A 22,343-nucleotide genomic window follows, 5' to 3' on the forward strand; every position below is an offset into this window, starting at 1 on the left:
GGGGGGGGGAACCTGGCAACAATGCATCAAATATTAATTTGTGCCTCCCCTGCTTCAATCAGGGTCTCTGACTTTTAATATCTTTAAAGTGCCATTTGTAAGTTTATCCATTTCCAAGTTGGCTTTGCAACTTATTTTAAAACATTCAAAGAGCTAAATGGGACCCCCAGCAAGTCAGCATGTTGTATAAATGACATCTACAGAACTGGTCCCCTGCCAAACTTCTACAATAGTGTCAGTTGCCCAGCATATATACAGTTGAACACAGCTTTCCATTTCCAGTTTTTTAAATGTTGCTTTTGGTCATACTTTGTTTGGTGGTAGGTTAATTTTCCAACTTTTTTTTGCTAAGTTTATATAAAGATAAAATCATACCTGAGAAATTGTGATGAGTCTGTTGTAAAATTTTATTATCTTAGAGAATGGACATTTTAAAAATATCACATTTCAAAGGTTCTTTAATTAATTGCTCCTTTTGCATCATTTCAATTGGATCCTCCGCAGAAATCCTGTTTCTGTTCATGCAAATACTTCAATATCCAATAAAAGACAGTATAAAGGTTTGATTCTCTGCTATCTGAAAACAGTCATCCTTTCCATAGGGCAAAAAGCCTCCAGATACCTTGCAGAAATAGCTCCCAGAGACATCTGCTAGATGTTTAGTATTCACTGACTGTTCAGACATGGCTGCGAAAGGGACTAGGCTTGTCAGATGATTGAAAGGACCGACATGGAGGGTTCTGGACTGAAAAGGGGGCAAAGTACTCAGCTGCAAAGGTGACCACATCATCTGGCTTGCGAAGGAGCAACAACTGCAAGAAGTCTGCCAGCAAGTTACTGAGCTCTGGATGGCGCCGTGCATAGGTGGCGTGGCTTGCTTGCAACTCTTCCTAAAGGAAAGAAACTAACCAGTTAGGCAAAAGGACCCCAAATGGAACAACAGGGTGGGCTAAATTAGGCATGGATTTACCTTTCCTCTTCTATTTTCATACTGGGAGATCTAATCATGGATCTCCTGAACCCTGTGTCGTTTGACCCTTTGACATATGTAACCACCCACATATTGGAAGCAAGACTCCACCTTTCAGCTTGTCTTTCATCACCACACAGCTCACCTTTCTATCTAAGAATTGGGAGTACAACTCCATATCCTCCTCCCAGTCCAGGGGTATTTTCTCAAAGATTGGATGAGGGTCTGGTTTATCTGGGAAGGGGTAGACATGATTGAGCAAGAAATGTTAGGAATATAGAATCTGGAGACAGCAGTGCAAAAATAGTAGGAAATTATGGCCTCTGTTAGCGCAACTCTTGTGTAATGAATACCCAAATTTAAAAAGTTATTTTGCCCAATTAATTTGATCTGTTCCTAGATGATGCCCACAACAGAGATCTCATCAACCTCCTTTGCTGATATCCGTCCTAAGGGAAGGGACTTGCATGCCCAAACCCAAACTGGGGCATCCCACAGATTTCTCTTTACCTATTTCAATCAGAATGGGCACCTGCTCGATCAACATGATGACTGGGGACCCAACCTGGACACGACGGGACAAATGCCTGGGCAGAGGAGGCAAGACAGAGAATTTGTCAACAGGAACTTTCAGTATCTATGTGTGTCAAAGCAAGTGGAAGGCAAGAGCCCTTTGGGACAGCCCCAGCACGGGACTCCGGGATGCACTGTGAATTGACCTTCACATGGTACACAGTGGGTGCGTTCAGACGCGGCCTTTCTGCCGGCATAAACTGCACTGGTTGGAACCGGTGCAGTTTATGCCGGCAGAAACGCGATCAGACTTACCTCCTGTCTGCGGAGCCCTCCGGTGGACGCCCGCTCACACGCTGCGGGCGTCTGCGTGTGTGTGTTTTTTTTTAAAGGACAGTTTGAGCATGCGTATAGGCAGCTATTCAGAGAATGGCAATTTTTGCGCATGCTCAACCCCACCCCCCGTACATTTAAACTTTAAAGATAAGCACTTACCTTTAAAGTTTAAAGCCCAACCTAGCCTCCCTGTAGTCCCGGACTCCTTCGGGAAGTTAAAGTAAGGCTTTTTTTTTTTTACACAAACGCTCAGGGCGAAGCTTCGCCTGAGCGCATATCGCTTCCTTTTTAAAAAAAAATGGCGGGGGAAAGCCGGAAGCCTCAGGCTTCCGACGGAAGTGTCTCTGTAACGGAGGAGAGCGATCAGACGCCGGGGTGCACTGATTACAACCGTTGCACTCTGTTTACCACCAGTTTGGACCTAGTGGCAGAGTGCAACGGTTTAAAGGGATTTACAACGGTTAGGGACGGGAGGGAGATGTTCGCCGTGTGAACGCCCGTAAGTACACCGGTTGGAACCGGCACCCTAACCATTGTAAATCCCCCATCTGAACGCACCCAACGTGTCAGAAACACTGTCTATGCCTTCAAGTAATCTGAGGCACCAAGAAAAGATGCAGCGGCTTTACTGTTCATTGCACTTCTCCGCCATTGTTTTCATTCTCCTGACCACAGCTGGTGAGAGGAGACTGTAGAAATGGGACCAAAGGAGGGAGGTGGACCAAAGATGGGGGTGGGCTGCAGTGGCTGCCCCCTCAATGCCTCAAAGCATACAAAAGTTCAGGCAATGTATCCATGGGAAGATGTGCCAGCACCAGTCACCATATACATAAACAGCAATTAAAACAAACAGGAAGGAGGGCTCATAACAGAATGCCTAACCAAAAAAAACCCTCTTCACTTCCTGGCAGAAGACTGATAGCAGAGTCAGATTAATTCCACAGTTTATCGTGCTGCAACCAAGAAAGCCCTTTCTCAGGTTGACCAAGAATATGACATCAAAGAGAAACCTGGGAGTTGACCAAGGTTGTGGTCACACGTGCGAGATAACGCGGGGGGGGGGGAAGCGAGACTATTAGCTCCGTAGGGATTTGACCCACAGTTGCGCGATCACACAGTCCATGGGAGCTGTGGGGGCAGCCCGCCACTGCATGATCAGACATAACCGCAGGTGAATCATTGTTGGTTTTTTGCCGCATGTTTCCGGTGTACTTCAGTGAGGAATTGATGATTCACAACTCTGCACTTAGTGCTCCCTGTGCAGTGTATGATCATGTGCATACCGAAATGGGGGGGAAAACAATGGCATGGAGTTGGGATGGCCGGATCAGACCATCCCAACGCCATGGGAGCGCACTGGAGCGATCAGACAGGGGAAAGTCCGTCCCTGGCCTGTAGCAAACCGTTTGCTACTGGACTTTCCTTAGTGTCTTTCAATTCCGATTCTGTGGTGGAGCAAAATGGGTTGCCGATGGGTGTGGGACGCTTCCCAGATGTTTGCGTCTGATCGTGCCCTTTAAATCCGCCCGGCATCCATGCCTATGGCGGGGCTACAAGAAAACCTTTTTTAAAAATTGGGGAAAGTACCCAGAAGCACATGAAGGGTCTGGGTCTGTGAAATTCTATTAATCTGCTGTTCCAAACCTAGAGCCATACTTAAAACAATTATACTGCATATATATATATTTTAAAGGAAGAAGTGCCGTTCCATATACAGCCTTCTTCCTATTTTTAAACATTATACATGTAGTATAATTGTTTTAAGTATGGCTCTTGGTTTGGAATAGCGAATTAACGAAGTGGGAATCCAGAGCAGGCAACCTGCGCATTGCACAAGGGAAAGGGAGAATAATAATTACTCTGTACTAACTCAACGTATTTTTCCCAATCAACAATGAATTTTTAAAGGCCATGGATTAAAAGGACACCATGGTGCAGCACTGAGTGCAAACAAACGTACTAGTGGCAACTTACATGGGACAAAAAACATTCGAGGATTTATTAGGACAGAAGACGTTAATCAGACTGAATGCAGAAAGAGGTTGGGCACAAGAGATTAGAGTGGCACAGACTTACCCATCGGACAGGAAGCAGAACTGCCAGCCCAGAGGGACCCCTTCTATGGAATGCACGGCTCTCTCGATCACAAACACGTCCACCTCTTCCTTCTTTACCTGCTGTTTCTGGAAACCCAAGGCCCTCTGGGAAGGGAGTGAGGGATGAGGATAAAGGAGGAGGGATGGTGCTTAAGCGCCAGTGCCCTGATTCCCATAGGGAGCAAACCGTTACTGTTAATAAGAAATGCACTATCTAGTTTGGTTCAGTTTGGAGGACAGGCCATTCATTTGCCTTTGGGTCCACTGAGACTAGCTCTAGATAAATGGATACCTACGAGAGGGCCTGGTTTCCACTTCTGTCTCCCCACCCACCCACACACACCTTCTACTCCACCTCCCTGCCCTCCTATCCTGCGGCTGATCTTATCCCACCCATTTGTTTTATTTTCCTATCCCTTCCAATAGCAGGGTGAGGATGACTCAAAGAAGGGGTGGAGTTAGTAGGCTGAGATAGTCAGGCAAGTGGTACAAGAAAGGCCACAGGGTCAGTGGAGGTCATTCCAGGCTAGTTCCATTCCATTACTGCTCATTAAACTTCCTGACTCACCACCAAGTCACTCCCAGTTAGTACCCCAATTTCCCTACTGTGTGTTTCTTACATAGGTGGAGGTACAGACGTGATGGTCACTGTCAAACGACAGGAAAATGGCATTCTCTGGTACAGCCTGCCTCCTGGCCATCACCCGCAACACCAGGAGGTTGGCAGATTCTGCGACTAGGCCTTGGAGGAGTTCACATTTATAAGAAGAGCTGCTGACATGGATCTCTTCCTGAGGCAGAGAAAGAAAGGAGAAGGCATTCCTCACAGAATTCCTACCAACTACCTACTTAGCAGGTTGCACTAGAGAAAAGACAGTGGGGCTTCAAGATGCAATCCAGGCATGGGCTAGCTTCATGAGGCAGCTTTCATTCTTAACTAGGAGTGAGTGGAAGACACCGGAAATTCCACATTTTACGCCCTGACCTGGATAGCCAAGGCAAGCTTGATCTCGGAAGCGAAGCAGGGCCAACCCTGGCACATACTTGGATGGGACACCTCCAAAGAATACCAGAGCTGGGACACAGAGGCAGGCAATAGTAAGCCACCTGTCAGGGTTCGATAGTCAGATCACACCACACAGTGCTTCATTCTGTTTATTGGTAGTTCATAACTATGACACGTGAACTTATTTTGTCAGGAATGGCCCAAAGCAGCAGGGCACCCTGAATTATACTGGTTTCGAAACACACACGCACACCCCGTTACAAGCAGAAGCCAATAAGCACTGTGTGCGCACGCGGGGAAAAGAGAGTGGGTGAAATAGAAGCAGTTTGTTCCCAGCAGGTCAAGAGCAGCCGGAACCTCCAAGGTCAGAAAAGCAAAAGCAGATAATAACCCAGACAGGAGACATCGTCGGTGTACCAGGCAGAGGCGAGGAGGATCTCCCCCCCACACATCTCTGGTTAACTGACACCACATCTCTGAAACATCCTAGCCCCAGGCGCTCGCGCACACACAAACTCACCAAAAAAAGAAATCCCACATTTTACATAACAGTAAGCAGGTTTCCAACAAAGAAAGGAGAAAGGCCTTTGGCCTGGCTTTGAAATTACAGTCTGCTTTTCCATGCACAATTCATTTTACTCACATCTCTTTCAATAATAGTTTTTGTCACAACAGTCTGGCCTTGGTGTTTCACCACATGGGTTCTGGTTTCCACTGGATGCTCCCTGAACTGCAAGAAAAAATAAGCACAGCAAGGTGACACATCTGTATCATGCTTGTGTTTATGTCCAGGCCACAGAATCTATGGAAGAATCGGGCCATGAATTGGGAAAACTGACCAAACAGAATGAACTAGTACATTGTATCCTGCTCTTCCTCCAAGGAGCTCAGAATGGTGTACCTGGTTCTCTTATTTTATCTGGACAACACACTGTCAGCTATGCTGCCATGATGGGGGGGGGAGGGATTAATTCTCTTCCTATTTGGGCCGGATGCTGCTTCTTTACTTTTGCTTCTGTACTGCTTGCTTATCAATGACCTTGCAGGTTGCTAGTGTAGTGTCTGGGATGCCTGGACCTGTGGGAGCGCTTTCGGTTCCCAGCTGCGGCCTCTAATGGCCTGGGGACCCTTCTCCTGCACGCGGGAGCCTGGCTAATTGGCTTATGGAAAGGGGGGGGTGCATACGAATACCCTATATCCCATTATGCTTGTCGGACCGTTGCCATTCTTAACAGTGACTATGTTAATGCCTCTATAGCTCTGCAATAAAGTATAACCTTTCTGATAAGCATGTACTTGGTTGTTGGCTGTGGAACCTGTCACAAACCAGCAAGGAAGTTTAGGCTGAAAAAAGAATGGCATCCATGGTCATCTCATGAGCTTCATGGCACAGTAGGGATTTGAATGCTGGTCTCTCTAGATCCTAAACTGAGAGACCACTACATTAAATTGGCTCTCCTAGAAGGCTGAGACAAGTTCCCCATTCAAATAACTCTGTCCCCATGATCTCATGCAGCCCTGGGATAGGAAGGTGCTGGAAATGTATTCTGCAGAAACTGGAGGTGGTATGGTGAGTGTACAAAAAGCATATTTTGTGGTAATGAATGTTACCTCAAGTTGTGAGGATTCCCAGATAGCAAAATAGCACATGCAATTTAGGCCTTAGACTGGTCCTAGCCCATTTCATTTTTTGCCTATTCCATCTAATAAATTATGGTGGATCCATCTTCCCAGCATGTATGTGTGTGGCTATTACCCTAGTCCTGATATTAGCTCTGTAACAGCCAGGGGTCATTTCCTGCAGGAGCGCACAGGAGCGGAGCTCCGGCAGTAAAGAGCCCAGGGGGCAGGCACATGCAACAAGCCCCACCCCCTGCTCCCAGCAGCCCTGTCAGGGCAAGAAGCAGCCAGATAAGTTGCAGAGCTCCCCACGCCCCCCCGGTCCAAAACAGTCCAGTGACACCTTTAAGACCAAGTTTTATTCAGGTACAAGCTCTCCCTCCTCTGCGAGAACAGATATGCATGTTCCCCCCCCCCAATAGCTGGCAATCTAAAACAGTCCCGTGGAGCCTGAGCGGTGGGTATTGCCTTCTGACACACTTCCAGTGATGTCAGGGGGTGTGGCATATGCAAATAAGTTATGCTAATGAGTTATGCTAATGAGCTCCTACACCTCTTTTTCTATGAAATGACCCCTGGTAGCAGCCCATGGCAATAGATTACACAGCCTACTCTAAAGAACTGTTTTTGTTGGCTTTAAGCATATTTTTAACACATGTGTATGGGATATATGTGCACCCTTTCAGTGAGGCAAACAGCATCCCTCTGGGATTGTTGGGATAACAGCCAAGACTGAAGCCCCTTCCTTGCTCCCTCTATCTAGGTACCAATCCAAATGGGGCCCCAGATGCTTGTGAAATTAGTTTCCAGCAGCATGACATTTGAGTGACTTCTTAATAGCCAGGTCAGGGAACCCCAACACAACACATCAAAAATTGTATCATGACCCTTTGCAGGAAAGACAGAAAAATTGTGCCAGAATTGCAGATGCTCAGGTTCTATCTGGCGGACTGCGGGCTACAGAAAAGAGAACAAACGAGATAGTTACCCTCACGCTTTCCTCTGTGTGCTGCTCCAGTGTCTCTAGATTCTTTGTTACATAACCTGATATAGTAAGGGATAAAGGCACAAAAGACAACAGTGAAGATTAATGTTATCAGTTCACTCTCTGTAGCATAGCCCAGCATGTTAATCTTGTTTCCATATGGAAGTGGTGAACAGTTCTAGAACCACAAAAGCCAGCAGAAATCCACAGACAATAACAACAACAACAACAATAATAATAACCATAACAATAACAATACTTTCCATTTATTAATCGCTTTCCCCAGTGGGCTCAAAGCGATGTACAGTTACTCAGTATAGACAGGGGACTAACAATGTTTGTAGGGGAAAGGGAAGACAACATATATTAATTTTTAATTGCACGTGCCGTCACTGCCCGGTATAGATGTCCTTCTGGCTTGGCTCCGTCGTTTTCCGCAGGGCTGCTTGTTGGCCAGGCTTCAGGACCCGTATGTCAATCGCCACACTGCCACCGCCTGGCCGGAACATCCATTGCAGGGATTCTTATGTAGCCCAGAAGCTGTTTCGCCTTCCAAGCCTCGACCAGGACGTCCGACCGTAAGCTAACACCCTCCCACAAGGGAGATTGGCGTGCCCACTCTCTCTAAGGAGTGGTTCCCATTTTATTTACTCGCCGAAGCTTTCTAATCGCTGGGTGGATGATGAGCTGGGGACAACAGGCTGGCTGCTCACACCAGCGTGGGGCTCGAACTAACACAGTTCAGATGTTAAGACAGTGGGATATACCCACTGTGCCACCGCTCCCCACCCACTGGAAAACACACAGATTTCAGAACAAGGGAGCTTCTCCCCTTTTTGCACCCAGCTGTTGCTATTAGTGTCACTAATATCCAGTGCTCTGTATTACCTCCGCCACAATGAGAGACCACCAGGAAAGCCACAGTGAGAACATGCTGCTGTAGACGTTTGTCATCTCATCAGTCACCAGCACCCTTGTAACAGGTTCCTGTTGTCCAAAACACTTCCTAACCTTCACCTAGTTTTGCAGTGGCTGCACTAACTGGTACTATTTAGGGGACCAGAAAGGGATGGGGCAGAGAAAGAGGACGTGAAAATTCTTTCTCACCCATGCAAACAGGAGAAATGCAGGAAGTGTGTTACCTTGTTCAGCAGATTCAATGGCAGTGGTGTCTCAGGCCAAGGTCCTTTGCAGGGGGAAGTGAGAGGAGCAATCTAGTTCTGTAGGTTCTTTCCCATCCCCTTGCTGCTCCCCAGGGGTCATTTCCTGCAGGAGCGCACAGGAGCGGAGCTCCGGCAGTAAAGAGCCCAGGGGGCAGGCACATGCAACAACCCCCACCCCCTGCTCCCAGCAGCCCCGGACCATGAGGAGCAAGAAGCAGCCAGGTAAGCTGCAGAGCCCCCTCCCGGCCCCCCGGTTCAAAACAGTCCAGTGGCACCTTAAAACCCAGTTTTATTCAGGTACAAGCTCTTCCTCCTCTGCGAGGACAGATCTGCACATCCCCCCCCCCAATAGCTAGCAATCCAAAACAGTCCAGTGGAGCCTGAGCGGTGGGTGTCGCCTTCTGACACACTTCCGGTGACGTCAGGGGGTGTGGCATATGCAAATGAGTTATGCTAATGAGTTATGCTAATGAGCTCCTGCACCTCTTTTCCTACGAAATGACCCCTGCTGCTCCCTACATGTCTCACTGCAACTCCTCCTTTCCTTGTCATCCTGAATTAGACAGATGGAGTACAAACCCTGCACCCCACAAAACTGAGCAGTCTGCACTCCAAACTGGGGTGGCTCTTGCATAGATTGGCTATTGGAAAGAACTTACAGGAAGGGAGTTTTTAATAGAAAATAACATCAGGAAGAATACTCTAGAGGTGTCTTCCCTGCTAAAAAGAAAGAAAGAAAGAAACAGATGGATGGGAAGATATGAATTTGTGAAGGTCCCATCCACGTTGGTGCCATTTTCCTTACCTCAAAACCCACACCATCATAGGGCTCCTATCAGCTTTTCAAAAGCTCAATAATTGCTAGATTACTATACCATTATAATGGTACAATGACCTGTTGCCACAATCTTCCCATTCCTCTGAATCCCCGGCTTTCATTTTCATTTTTTTTAAAGTCAGGCAGTAGCAGAGATGCACCTTTCCCCTTATATCGCCCTTATTATCTCCACAATGAAAAGGGCTAGAGGCTGACTTTTTCAATGAAACCTGGGAATTCAGAGGAACAAGTAGTAGATCATTATAATGTTATAATGCAAGAGCAATTACTTTTTAAAAAAAACTAGAAAAAGCCCTCCAACAGTACAGCAGAGGGAAATTTCTGCAGAAATGGTAGCTGGCAGAATAAAGGACACACAGACCTTATGCTTGTCGACCTAAAGCTCCTCATGATGTTCTTGGGGTTATGCTGAACTACAGGGGCATGGAAGACTGCAGCAGAAGGAGGCATATGGGGTAGCAGCTGCCCATAAAGCGCATCTCCACTCATGTTGCACAGCATCCGAGCCTTAATATCAAGATCCCCTGTAATTGGGCCCAAGAGTTCACCACATTTTCCCCTTCTCTCTTCCATTCTTCTCCAAAAATGGTTACCTGTAATGGAGGTTGTGCAGGGCACGCCATCAACAGTCCCTTTGCTTCTTGCATGGACCAGGTAGCAGTCTTCTTCATACCCCTCATCTAGTGAATAGCGGGACCTCTTCACCGAGATGGAGAATGTTCCTATTCTCTGGCCATTCTCTGAGACGGCAACAAGTGACTCTTCAAAAAGGCAGGGCTGGATCTCATCTGTTCCTGAAAGGAAACACAAGGAATTCTATGTTCCCATTCCAAATGTAAAAATGCCCTTTCAAAAATACTAAATTTCAGTCCAGTAGCACATTAGAGACCAACAATATTTTGGAGTGTAAGCTTTTGAAAATCAAGGCTCCTGTTGTCATATACAAAAATACTCGCTTTGGTTGATGAAGTCCAAAAATTAGACAAGGCACACATAAACAATGAGGCTTCAATTTGGTTTATTTATATAGCAAAGCGTCTTATAACTGTAAAATTAATGGGCGGAGAACCTGGATCCCAGGATCAGTTTGGAGGGGTGGTTAAAGTACCCATAATCAAAGGGCAGTTCAGAAGGCCTATGGTCTCTCTTGGCTACCAATGACTCTTTAAGGGACGAGTGACATGTGGAACACAGCCTGCCCTATGCCCTCGCTATGTGAGCCTCATTTTCTGATACTACAATGTGGCTAACAATGGTGTGGCAACAGAAATCTACCCAGGGTGTCACCAATACAGAGGAAATTCCTTATATAAAAGAGATATGGACCCAAAGTAATTGGAACTGGCCATTGTTTGCCTTTGCCCTGTACTATTAAAATATTAACTAACCTTCTAGCCAGACCATAAGGTGGCTCAGAAAATGCCTAAAAACCTGTGTTCAATCACAGCCTTCTTTCAAAAGGCATGGTAGAATTATGTGTCTTGTGGGGAAAGCAGAATCAGGTGGAATGTATGCCAGAAATCATAATGGGAGACTAGAACCCATTCTTCTTGACAAACAGAAAGGGCAATTCTGGAGAGGCAGACGACACCAGGCAGTTGGCTGGGAGCCGTCTGGTCAAGTTTGGTTTTGCTTGAGGATTCACCAAGAAATATGATGATTTCCCTCCAAAAAGGTAGTTTTCTTGTATTTCTGACCTATATCATTTCTTGAAAATTTGTAAACTAGGAACTGCAAAACAAGACTTGCCTGTCTGTAAAATAAAAATACTGTCTAGCTGATTCTTCCCCACCCCCACCATTGACATAGAGGACAACTCTGAGGTGAACAGCAGGTGATACCCACCAATGAGTGAAAGGAACTCTATGGCACTCTTGCTTGCATTTGGGACTTTCTGTATTGGCGTCTCTTTTGCTATCTCCAATGAGTTTGCCACTTGCACTGTAGGCTGCAGATGCCCAGAAGCCATGGAATAGGTATACCTTCTAAAGGCTTGTAGGGAGGAATTCTGGAAAGAGGATATGGATTATGTAAGCCAAACACTAGACATGGTCATTAATGTTCTCATCCTAACAATGTAGATATACGTAACTGCCATTAACCAGCTTCTGTTGACGTAACAATAATCACTTCCTATGTAAATTAAAGGAGCTGCGGTGGCTCAAGTGGTTAAGACGCTGAACTGCAGTCTATGGAAGGTCAGTAGTTCAGCAGTTCGAGACCCGGGTGCCGCATGACAGAGTGAGCTCCCATCTCTAGTTCCAGCTCCTGCCAACCTAGCAGTCCGAAAGCAAGAAATTGCAAGTAGATAAATAGGTACCACTTCGGTGGAAAGGTAACAGCGTTCCGTGCACCTCTGCGTTTAGTCATGCCAGCGACATGACCACGGAAAAGTCTTCGGACAGCGCTGGCTCTTCGGCTTTGAAACGGAGATGAACACCACAACCCTAGAGGCAGATTCGACTGGCTTTCGAGCAAGGGAACCTTTATCTTTATGTAAATTAAACTAGATAAGCTTCCTTGTTATGTTGCTCCATAGCTGCAATCCCCTTAAAGAAGTTACTAGTGCACTTTGGATATGTAGGGTTGCACTGATGAAGATGGTTTGGTAGTTTCTTTTTGGATGGCACAAAAGTGAGTTTTCTTCCATTCTGATCCTGTCCTACCCCTACCTGGTGGCTACCAAAATTTGTATATTGCTGCCATGCCCCAGATCTCTACATCCAGATATATCGTGCAAATAGGTTCCTCATTAAACAAGTCAATCATACTACCAATCATTTTTTGTCTGCTTCTGGTAAGATTCATAGTCAGGGAAGGAACATTTTAACTATCTTATGTCTCACTTCTGTTCTGCCCACCTTTTATATGCCCCTCCTATCCCAGTGTGTAATAGCTGGGTGATGATGCCCTGTCAAAGAATACATTGAAGTTCAGTAAATGGAACATATCGGGGTCATTTCCTGCAGGAGCGCACAGGAGCAGAGCTCCGGCAGTAAAGAGCCCAGGGGTGGGCACATGCAACAAGCCCCACCCCCTGCTCCCAGCATCCCTCAGTCAGAGCAAGAAGCAGCCAGGTAAATTGCAGAGCCCCCCCCCCCGGCTCCCCGGTCCAAAAGAGTCCAGTGGCACCTTTAAGACCAAGTTTCATTCAGGTACAAGTTCTCCCTCCTCTTTGAGGACAGATCTGCATGCCCGCACCCCGAGCCTAGGAATCCAAAACAGTCTAGTCTAGTGGAGCCTGAGCGGTGGGTGTTGCCTTCTGACACACTTCCGGTGATGTCAGGCGGTGTGGCATATGCAAATAAGTTATGCTAATGGGTTATGGCTCCTGCACCTCTTTTTCTACGAAGTGACCTCTGGAACATATGCAGTCATTTCTGAGCTCAGGTACAAAGTTCGATGCTGTGCCCCCCTTGAAGAAGAAGAAGAAGAGGAAGAGGAAGAGGAAATTGGATTCATACCCCGCCCTTCACTACCTGAAGGAGTCTCAGAGGGACTTACAAACTCCTTTCCCTTCCCCTCCCCACAACAGACACCCTGTGAGGTAGGTGGGGCTGAAAGAGCTCTGACAGAAATGGCTCTTTTTCAAGAACAGCTCTTATCATAACTACGGCTTGCCCAAGGTCATCCAGCCAGGTACAAGTGGAGGAGTGGGGACTCAAACCCGGTTCTCCCGGATTAGAGTCCGTGCGCTTAACCACTACACCAAACCACTACACCAAACCATCTGTAGATTGAACTCCACATCTGTCAAATGGGAACAATAACAGTTAGCTCACTGGCTTGGTGTGATGGTGCAATAATTAAAGATGGTAAAAACTAGCTCATCCATTTCTTAAAAAATGCGTGCAGCAGTTTCAAACAGACCAGAATTTATCATTTGGTTATATACCAAGGAGAGACGCAGTGGTATACCAAGGGTGGAGCGGGGTGTGTGCTCTGCCCCGAGTGCAGCTTGAGGAAGGCCCTTGAAGGATGGCCCTTGAAGCCATGGTCATGCTGTGTCCAGCCAAACGTCTTTCCTTTTATTTTAAAATTGCAGTTCCGGCTGCAGCCACTAGGGGTACAGGGAAGTCTGAGCATAGCAAAAAGCACTCTAGGATCAGCTAGACTTCACTTTCTGAAGCCGAGCCTGCTTTGGCGGGGAGGGCGGGGTATAAATTGAAATAAATAAATAATAAATTTCTCCCAGACTGAAGCAAACTTGCTTAACAGATCGTACAACCAAGCCAGCACCCTGATAGCTGCTACAGTGCCAGCCTGCATGTCATTTTCTCCAATATTCTAGCCTTCCTTTTTTCCTTTCCTTGCACCCAGCTCAGCCTGAGCTTACAAAGCAGTAGTTACGGTGTGACAGCAAGATAAAACAACCTTCCCCTCTCTTAATTTCTCTTCCTTTTACCCACACGTTTCTCATTCATTTCTGTCTCCCTGCACCTAATTTCCTCCTCCCTGTATTTTCACTTCTTGGTCTCAAGACCTTCTCATCCCTGTCCTGCTGGGTGACGAGTAGTATAGTAGTAGTACAGAAGACACTGGGTTTGCTAGGTGCTGTACATTGCACTGTTTCTGCTGGGCTTCCAAATCCCCCTTTGCTTATGATTCTGCGCTTGACATTAACTGGCATTGCCACAATGGAACTGAGTCTGCTGGGCACTGTACATCGCATTGGTTCTGCTGGGCTTCCAAATCCCCCCCCCCGCTTGGACTGTGATTCTGTGCTTAACATCAGTTGGCATTGCCACAATGGCACTGGGTTCTGCTGGGCACTCTGTGATTGCACTGGCACTGCTGGGTACTCTGTACATTGCACTGGTTCTGCTAGCCATGCAAAAATGCCCCTCCCTTCAGTTTCCGCTGCAGAGATTCTCTGGTTTGACTTTAGTAATTTGGAATATTTTCACTTCTTGGGGCACTGTCTTGGGGGGGAGGTAGTGTGTTTCTTAACATCCAGTCTGTTGAAGCTTGTGATCATTATTTTGTGATGCTTTGATTAGTTAGCTGTTGTAGATTTACCGGGTTGTATGGCCGTGGTCTTGGCATTCAGACAAGAATAAAAGAACATGAAAGACACTGCAGACTCGGCCAACCTGAAAAATCAGCAGTGGCTGAACATAGCCTAACTCAAACAGGACACAGTATTTTGTTCCAAGACACTGAAAGGCTGGACAACACATTCAAATACCATGTCAGATCACACAGGGAAGCCATTGAAATTCATAAACATAAACACAATTTCAACGAGAAAAGAAGCGAGTTTTTTAAAAAATAGGGCATAGTTTCCTGTCCTGAAAAACACAAAAGGCTCTACATCTGACAATAGCACTACAGATAAGATTAGAATCCACATGCAAAAGAACCTCCTCAGGAAACAATCCATATACAAAAGAACCTGAAAAATTACTATGTAAACCGCCCAGAGACCCTTCGGGGTCAGGGCAGTATATAAGCCGAAGTTATAAATAAATATAAATAAATATAAACCTCCTTAGGAAAGCTCCCCCATTAGCATGTCACAGCCTGGGGAACTCCAACAAGATAATGACTCAACCCTACCCCACCTTCCTGAGTAGATAAAAATTACCTGCCTACCATTTTTCTTCTCACCTTGCCACAGAGAGTACTGCATCTTTCTGTGTTATACCTCTGAGGATGCCAGTCACAGCTACTGGCGAAACATCAGGCCCTACAATGTCAAGACCACGGCCATACAGCCCAGAAAATCTACAACTGCTAATGAACTTCGGCCGTGAAAACCTTCGACAAGCTTGGATTAGTGTTAGTTAGTAAAAGTTAGTACAAAGGCAGACTCCTAGCTCTCAAAAATGCCCCATAGACATTTGGAGAACAGAAGCCCTCCCAAGTGCCTGCTCAGAACATGAGTGGTGAGATGCAATTTATATATTTATTTTGCATTCAGAGATAGTTTTCCGTTTCCTGCCTCTACCTCGGCCCTGCTTCACTTCTGAGATCTGGTGAGATCAGGCTATGCTGGGGCTGCCCAGGTCAGGGCTAGGCTGAGAGTAATGGGACTGGCCCATGGTCACCCAGCAAGTTTCCATGACACGAGTGGGGGTTCGAATCTGGATTTCCCAGACCCTAGTCCAACACTTTAACCACTACACCATGTTTGCTGTCATAATGAAATAGCATGTTGGAATTTGAATGTCTTTTACTGGCATGATTATATATACAAAGTTAAGTAAAATAATTTTTTCACTGTCTGCATTTCTTTTCTTGCCGTTGAAACAAAGTTTGTGTCCAGTGGCACCTTTGGTGTAGTGGTTCAGTGCACGGACTCTAATCTGGGAGAACCGGGTTTGATTCCCCACTCCTCCACTTGCACCTGCTGGATGACCTTGGGCAAGCCGTAGTTCTGATAAGAGCTGTTCTTGAAAAAGAGCAGTTTCTGTCAGACCTCTCTCAGCCCCACCTACCTCACAGGGTGTCTGTTGTGGGGAGGGGAAGGGAAAGGAGTTTGTAAGATGCTCTGAGACTCCTTTGGGTACCTGCCTGAATCTCTTTTCTGGCCATTATTACTATTCATTTTATTTCATGATTATGACTGAAAATAATTTTGCTGTATAGAGGAGGGGCCCTGACCTGGACAGCCCCAGCCTAGCCTGATCTCATCAGATCTCAGAAGCAAAGCAAGGCCGACGCGGAGGCAGGCAACGGCAAACCGCCTCCGAATGTCTCTTGCCTCGAAAACCCCGTGGGGTTACCATAAGTCAGCTGTGACTTGACGGCAATAAATAAATAAATAGAGGAGAGGGGTGTTAAAAAAGTATCCGGCCTGGGCACCAAATAAGCTAGGTACACAATATGGACACTGCAAAGGATCCAGTTAGTTATTATACCTAGACTACGAGTCTTAGCACTAACTGGTACAGTGACTACAATATGTGGTATGAATGAAACTACAGTTCCCAAGATTCCTTGAGGGAAGCTACGACAGTTAAACTGATGCGTATTTGCAGTATTTGCCACATAATACCTCTTTCTTTCCCTCTAGGGAACATAATATGTCTCATTACAATAAACTTCTATAGTTCCCTGGGAGTCTTAGAAATGAAAACAACACTGAGGCATGTACAAAAACAAACCAATCTCTCACCAAACACAGAATTCTAGTCCACAATAAAGAGAAATGCAGCACACAGTTGAAGGACAAACCGAAACATAGGTAGCCAGTAGGTGAAAAGGCATGTACGTGAAAGTAGGACAATTTCTGATTCAGGGTTCCCCAGAATAGAAAAAAAAAAGGTAAGCGCATCACCTCACAAAATCACTAAGCATTGCAACCAACGCTCCCTCTAAGCTGTGGAGTCTTGTGAGCAAAGATTCTACTCTGTGAACCACTGGCATTAAAGTTATGAGCGAGCCATTTGGCTGCTGCATGAATTAGTTTGCTCTGGAGCCGTCCTTCCTGATCTAAGACAAAAATGTGTGAGCCCGAGGCTAAAAAACTGTGAGCTAGCTCACGATAACTCAGCTTAGAGGGAACACTGATTGCAACCCCCCCCCCCCCCCCTGCCTACAGGGTAGAAAGGAAAAGGTTTCGCTCGAAAGCCAGCCGAATCCGACTCTAGCGTTGCGGTGCTCATCTCCGTTTCCGAGCCGAAGAGCCAGCGCTGTCCGAGGACGTTTCCGTGGTCATGTGGCCGGCATGACTGGACGCCGAGGCGCACGGAAGGTAACAGCATTCCTGCTTACATACCACCAATTAAAAACTGTGCCCAGCAAGAGGGGGGGTTGTATGAACCTGCAACTGCCTGGAAACGGACTGAAATGTTCCCTAGAGACAGGAATTCCTGGATGGATTATCTTCAAAGAATGGCTGCAGCCCCACTCTGGTTCCCTTAGTTCACCTACATCCTGACGGAGCAATGGGTCCTTCAGGGTTACCCCCCAGCAGCTCCCACATGCCAGTGTTTTCACAGCCCATCTAAAAGGAACCCCAAGAAGAAAATGAGCCCTGACCCCCACGTTAGCACTGAGGCATCTCCCACTCTGTACTCACTGTGTTTTCTTCCTTTCCAAGGTGAGGCAGCAGTGTATCCGCAGGTTTCCACAGCAACAGTTTCCTTCCCCACCTCTTAAAGGGACATAACTTCGGCAGAGATGGTGGTACAGAGCGCAGGTCTCTTAGGCTTCCTAGAAGGAAAGAAAGCCAAAGGGGACTGTCAGCTCGGAATTAGGAACAGAGATTTTGGACATAAGCATAGGTCTACTACTCTTCTCTACTACAAAAGGCATATTTAAAAGCAAGAATGTCATAGCATTCTGCAGCATATATTACATGCCTATGTGACAGCTTCAATTACCTTTCCAGATTTTGTTTTGTTAGCACTTCCGTCTCCAGGGCGGTGAGGACTGTTTTCATCTGAGTGAGAGTATCTTTGGTGGCCACTTCGCTTTTATAGAACCACCTCCCTAAAGACATGAGGACAGCAACTGTACTTAAAATTTCTATAAACTGCCTAAAACAGAGCTAATTAAGTATGCTTTTAATTGTTAACTAGGAAATTAGATGGAGTGTTTTAAGTAGTCTGCATTTTTGTATTTTACTTTTAATCTCCATGGTTTATTGTTGCAAGCTGCTTCAGGTCCCACGGTCAGGAATAAAAGTGGGGTATATTTTATAATAAAAAGTGTTAGTCTTTTTAAGACTCTTTTTTGATAATTCCAGATGGGCAGTCATTTTAAGTCTGTAGCAGCAAAACAAAACAGGCATCGTGGCACTTTAAAAACTAACACATTTCCTTTTGCTGCAACCCCAAATATCTTCCTTTGGTCTCCAAGGTGCCACTGGACTTGAATCTAGCTGTCCCACTGAAAAGATATGCTTGTTTTTCACACTCCTGCACAGCAAAACATGATGCATGATCTCCCACATAAGACAATCTCACAAGTCCTGTTCTGGTGACAATGCTGAGATATCCAAAATGCAACTTAACCACAGTCATCATTACCACAGAGAAAAATCCTGGCTGCATAAGTTCTTGAATATGAGAATGGATGAGCAAAGAACAGACTTGGAGTGTGTGTGTGAGAGAGAGAGTGAAATGCGTAGATGAGTTATTGGTTTTTCTGTACTTGTTAAGGCATTGTACTATTGTGATAATATTGCAGGCAGTGCTGGGACCCAAAATTCTGAGGCAGGTATCATGGAACTCCTTCATTGTCCTATGCGTTGGGGATGCTATTTAAATGCTAAACATCTTTATGACATCAGGGTTGCCTTCAGGCCCGTAGCTAACATGGGGCCCACGGGGCCCGGCCCCCTTGTGTTTCTTCTGGGCCCCCTCCCTCCAGGGCTGCCCCCAAAGTGCTCCAACTTACCACCTGCACTGTACTTCCATTTAATTAGCTGGCGGGGCCCCCCCAAGGCCCCCCCCCAAAGAATTCCCTAGCTACGGGGCTGGTTGCCTTAGCAACAGATGGACTTCCCACAGGAGAAGCACAGAATAGAGTATAAGATATATTTTTTTAAATAGAGTTGAACAGAGTGAAGCTAAAAAATGGTATGTGAGCCAGAAATGAAAGATGTGCTGTGAAGTGTTCTTTCTGACAAAAAAGATTTTACAAGAGTTTCTTGGGGAAATAAGTACAGTAAAGGAATAAAATTTAGTGGCCACTATTTCCCGTGCACCCTGTTTGTTTACATTCTGTGCGCCATTCCTAAAATACCAGTGAAAAACCAGCATGCAGACAAATCCCACCTTTACAGAGAGCTCAGACTTGCTCTCAGAGTTCACTGGGAGCATACCTGCCCAGAGTAGAAATCACAAACATGTTGGTTCAGTCTATGTTGCATGTTTTGCTTCCTCCCAGAACTTTCATGGCATTGTACTACCACACCATCTGGTGGCCTTTGCTTAGAAAAACATTCAACAAATGTCCTCAAGCAGTCCCTGCCAAGTGAGGACATTTTCCTTAGTATGTCTGGAAGAATTCCACAATGATACATATCTACTTTTGAGACTTTCCTCAACAAGCAAACAGATGACAGATTAATATAACAAAATACATATTAAAACAACTCAAGGAGTGCCATGTCTATAAAGCACAGAACAAAAGGAATTTAGATTTGTTTAGGGCCTGGCTATCATCAGGCAGGGTGAAATGTTTTGCTCCAGACAGCAGATTTGATAGGACAGCAACTGGTCAATTATTTAAGCTACATTACGGGTGCGTCCAGATGGCGTGGTGACAGTGGTTTAAACTGGTTCGGTCCTGATGTGATTATCTTTGATCTGGATAATCGAAATCACACTTACTTCCCTTATCCCGCCTCACCCCGCAGTCACATCGCTCCCTGCTGTCTACACTACCGACGCATGGGAGCCCGTGTCAGGTTTTTAAACTTTTTTCTCCATTTGTGCATGCGCATAAGCACTCATCTGTAGATTGGAAAAAAACTTATCCTCACGCATGCGCAGAACAAGTAGGGCGAATCACAGCTTTCATCTGACAGTTCCGCAGAGCACCGTGATTTCACTCACATAACTGTATCAATCCGCCTGAGTTGTCCAGTCCTCTATAAAAACCTTTTCCTGCTCATATCTGACATTTGCTCTGAGGGAACAACATGAATCTGACAGCTCAGATTTTCCTTATAGTGGCCTGTCATCTGCACCACAGGTTGACAGCCATGAGAGTGAGGGGGCTGATATACCTCAGACGTAGGGGAGCCAGACTGAGGGACTTCGTGCTTTCAGAGTCCCTTGACATGGCCCATCTCCTCACACTGGCAGAACAAGGAGCCCCACATCATTGGTGGGTCTATCCTTGACCAGCTCAACTGTGGACTGTCTATCCCTGGGTCATATGGGAGGATGAGCAGTGGTTACAAAATTTCAGGATGACTAGGGCCACCTTCCTGTGGCTGGTGGACTCTCTGAGGCCACATTTTCAGCATGAGGGAACAGCCATGAGGGACCCCATGCCTGTAGAGGAGTGTGTGGCCAATACCACATGCTATTATGTGGTTGGCGCCCTATTTGGCATAGCAAGATCAACTGTGGTCGGAATAGTGGTGGAAGTCTGCCTAGCTATCGAGGCACAGTTGTTGAGTTGCACTGTATGTCTGCGATCACCTGGATGGATAAGCATCTCCCATGTAAAGCAAATGCATGACAGAAATGAGGTGTTTTCTATCATATGTCCTTTCAGGCACAGAGGATGTAATGGTGACCAGTCAGTGACATCTGTGGATGACCACTACTGTGGTAATGTCCAGATGTCAATTACTACAAAAGAGAGCTGGAAGTGATAATTCTCAAGATTTATAACAGGACTTCCAGAGGTGTCAGTGATGCAGCCATGGTTGTGTTGAGTGTTCCCTCTAAGCTGAGTTAGTGTGAGCTAGCTCGCAGGATTTTAGCCTCAGGCTCAAAATTCTTTGTCTTAGCTCAGGAAGCACACTTAGCTCTAGAGCACACTAATTTATGCAGTAGCCAAACTCACAACTTCAATGCCAGTAGCTCACACAAGGTAGATTTTTTGCTCACAAGATTCCACAGCTTAGAGGGAGCATTGGTGGTTTTATATGTGTGTCGAACAATGCCATAAGCAGGGCTATTTTGGGGCAGGAACGCACAGGAACGGAGTTCCGGCTGGCTTCAGAGTTGGCTACGCCCACTACAGCCAAAACATCTGCGTGCCTGGCTACAGAGGGAAGGCCTGGAGAGCGACCCCCCTGGCGACTCCGAGGCAGTCGCGGGGCGCCCAGGCAAGCCAAGGGAAGGCATGGGGTGTGGCCTAATATGCTAATAAACTGTGCTGTCATGGGCATGGCCTAATATGCTAATGAGTTCCTGCTGGGCTTTTTCTACAAAAAAAGCCCTGGCCATAAGTTACAACTGTGGCACAATGTAGTCAAGTTGCTAGCAAGCATTTCACTTTGTAACTGTCATCAGTTAATTCCAAATGAGACTGTGGGCATTGCTGTCTACGTTAAAAGGATGCATTGGGCCTGAAACTGCAAATGGTGATTGTCCCGGCAGGGTCATGTCTTGTTAGTTTAAAACATGCATTGCTACACACCAGTATTTATGCAGCAATTGTAAATTACTGTAGATATTATGTATGACTCTTATTGATAAATCTAGGTAGAACAAGGTACTGTGGGCCTGAACACTGATGTTATCCTTCACTTTTGCCAGGTTATGCTTGGATTCGAGGAGCTGGGGGGTTTCCACACTGTGTGGGAGCCATGGATGGCTGCCATATCCAAATCCGGGCACCACCAGGGCAAGCTGCAGAATTCTACAACAGAAAGAACTTTTACTCTGTCCTCCTGCAGGGGACTGTGGACCACCAAGGGCGCTTCATAGATGTTACAGTGGGAGAAGCTGTCAGGAGCCACAATGCACATATGCTAAGGCGGTCTAGAATAATAGACGCCATGGACCAAGGCATATTCCTGCCAGGGAATCCCACATTAACTATTGAGGGGGGGTGTACAGATCCCTCCTTTAATAATAGCAGATGCTGCTTACCCCATGCGCCCCTGGCTCATAACGCTGTATACAGAGTGTTAGCCCCACAGCAGGCGGCATTTAACAGGGCACACAGCAGGGCAAGATGCATTGTGGAGCGCACCTTTGGTCACCTAAAGGTGCGCTGGAGGTGTCTGGGGGCCAAGCTGCCAGTCATGGAGCACAACCTAAATGCAATACTGTGCGCATGTGCTGTGTGCTGCACAACATCTGCGAGTAGCGTGGCCACCCGGTAGCAGTGGAGACCACTGAGGAACACATCATTCCTGACTCGCAGCAACTCCAGCCAGGAGGGAACGAGGGACAC

General features: G+C 46.4%; 1 protein-coding gene across 1 annotated transcript in view; it reads right to left on the reverse strand.

Moving 5' to 3' along the window:
* Positions 1-677: 677 nt before the first annotated feature.
* The window catches only part of CATIP (ciliogenesis associated TTC17 interacting protein), a 76,534-nt gene continuing 54,868 nt past the window's right edge, over positions 678-22,343 (reverse strand). The window contains exons 4-12 of the mRNA XM_015410020.1: positions 11,373-11,535; positions 10,121-10,321; positions 7,530-7,585; positions 5,565-5,651; positions 4,536-4,706; positions 3,896-4,020; positions 1,481-1,557; positions 1,116-1,204; positions 678-890 (exon numbers count right to left, since the gene is read on the reverse strand). Coding sequence (XP_015265506.1) covers positions 678-890; positions 1,116-1,204; positions 1,481-1,557; positions 3,896-4,020; positions 4,536-4,706; positions 5,565-5,651; positions 7,530-7,585; positions 10,121-10,321; positions 11,373-11,535 — 1,182 coding nt within the window. The remainder of the gene's footprint in view (positions 891-1,115; positions 1,205-1,480; positions 1,558-3,895; positions 4,021-4,535; positions 4,707-5,564; positions 5,652-7,529; positions 7,586-10,120; positions 10,322-11,372; positions 11,536-22,343) is intronic.

This window comes from Gekko japonicus, unplaced genomic scaffold, assembly GCF_001447785.1.
Source record: "Gekko japonicus isolate JY-2015 unplaced genomic scaffold, Gekko_japonicus_V1.1 scaffold219, whole genome shotgun sequence".
Classification (NCBI taxonomy): domain Eukaryota; kingdom Metazoa; phylum Chordata; class Lepidosauria; order Squamata; family Gekkonidae; genus Gekko; species Gekko japonicus.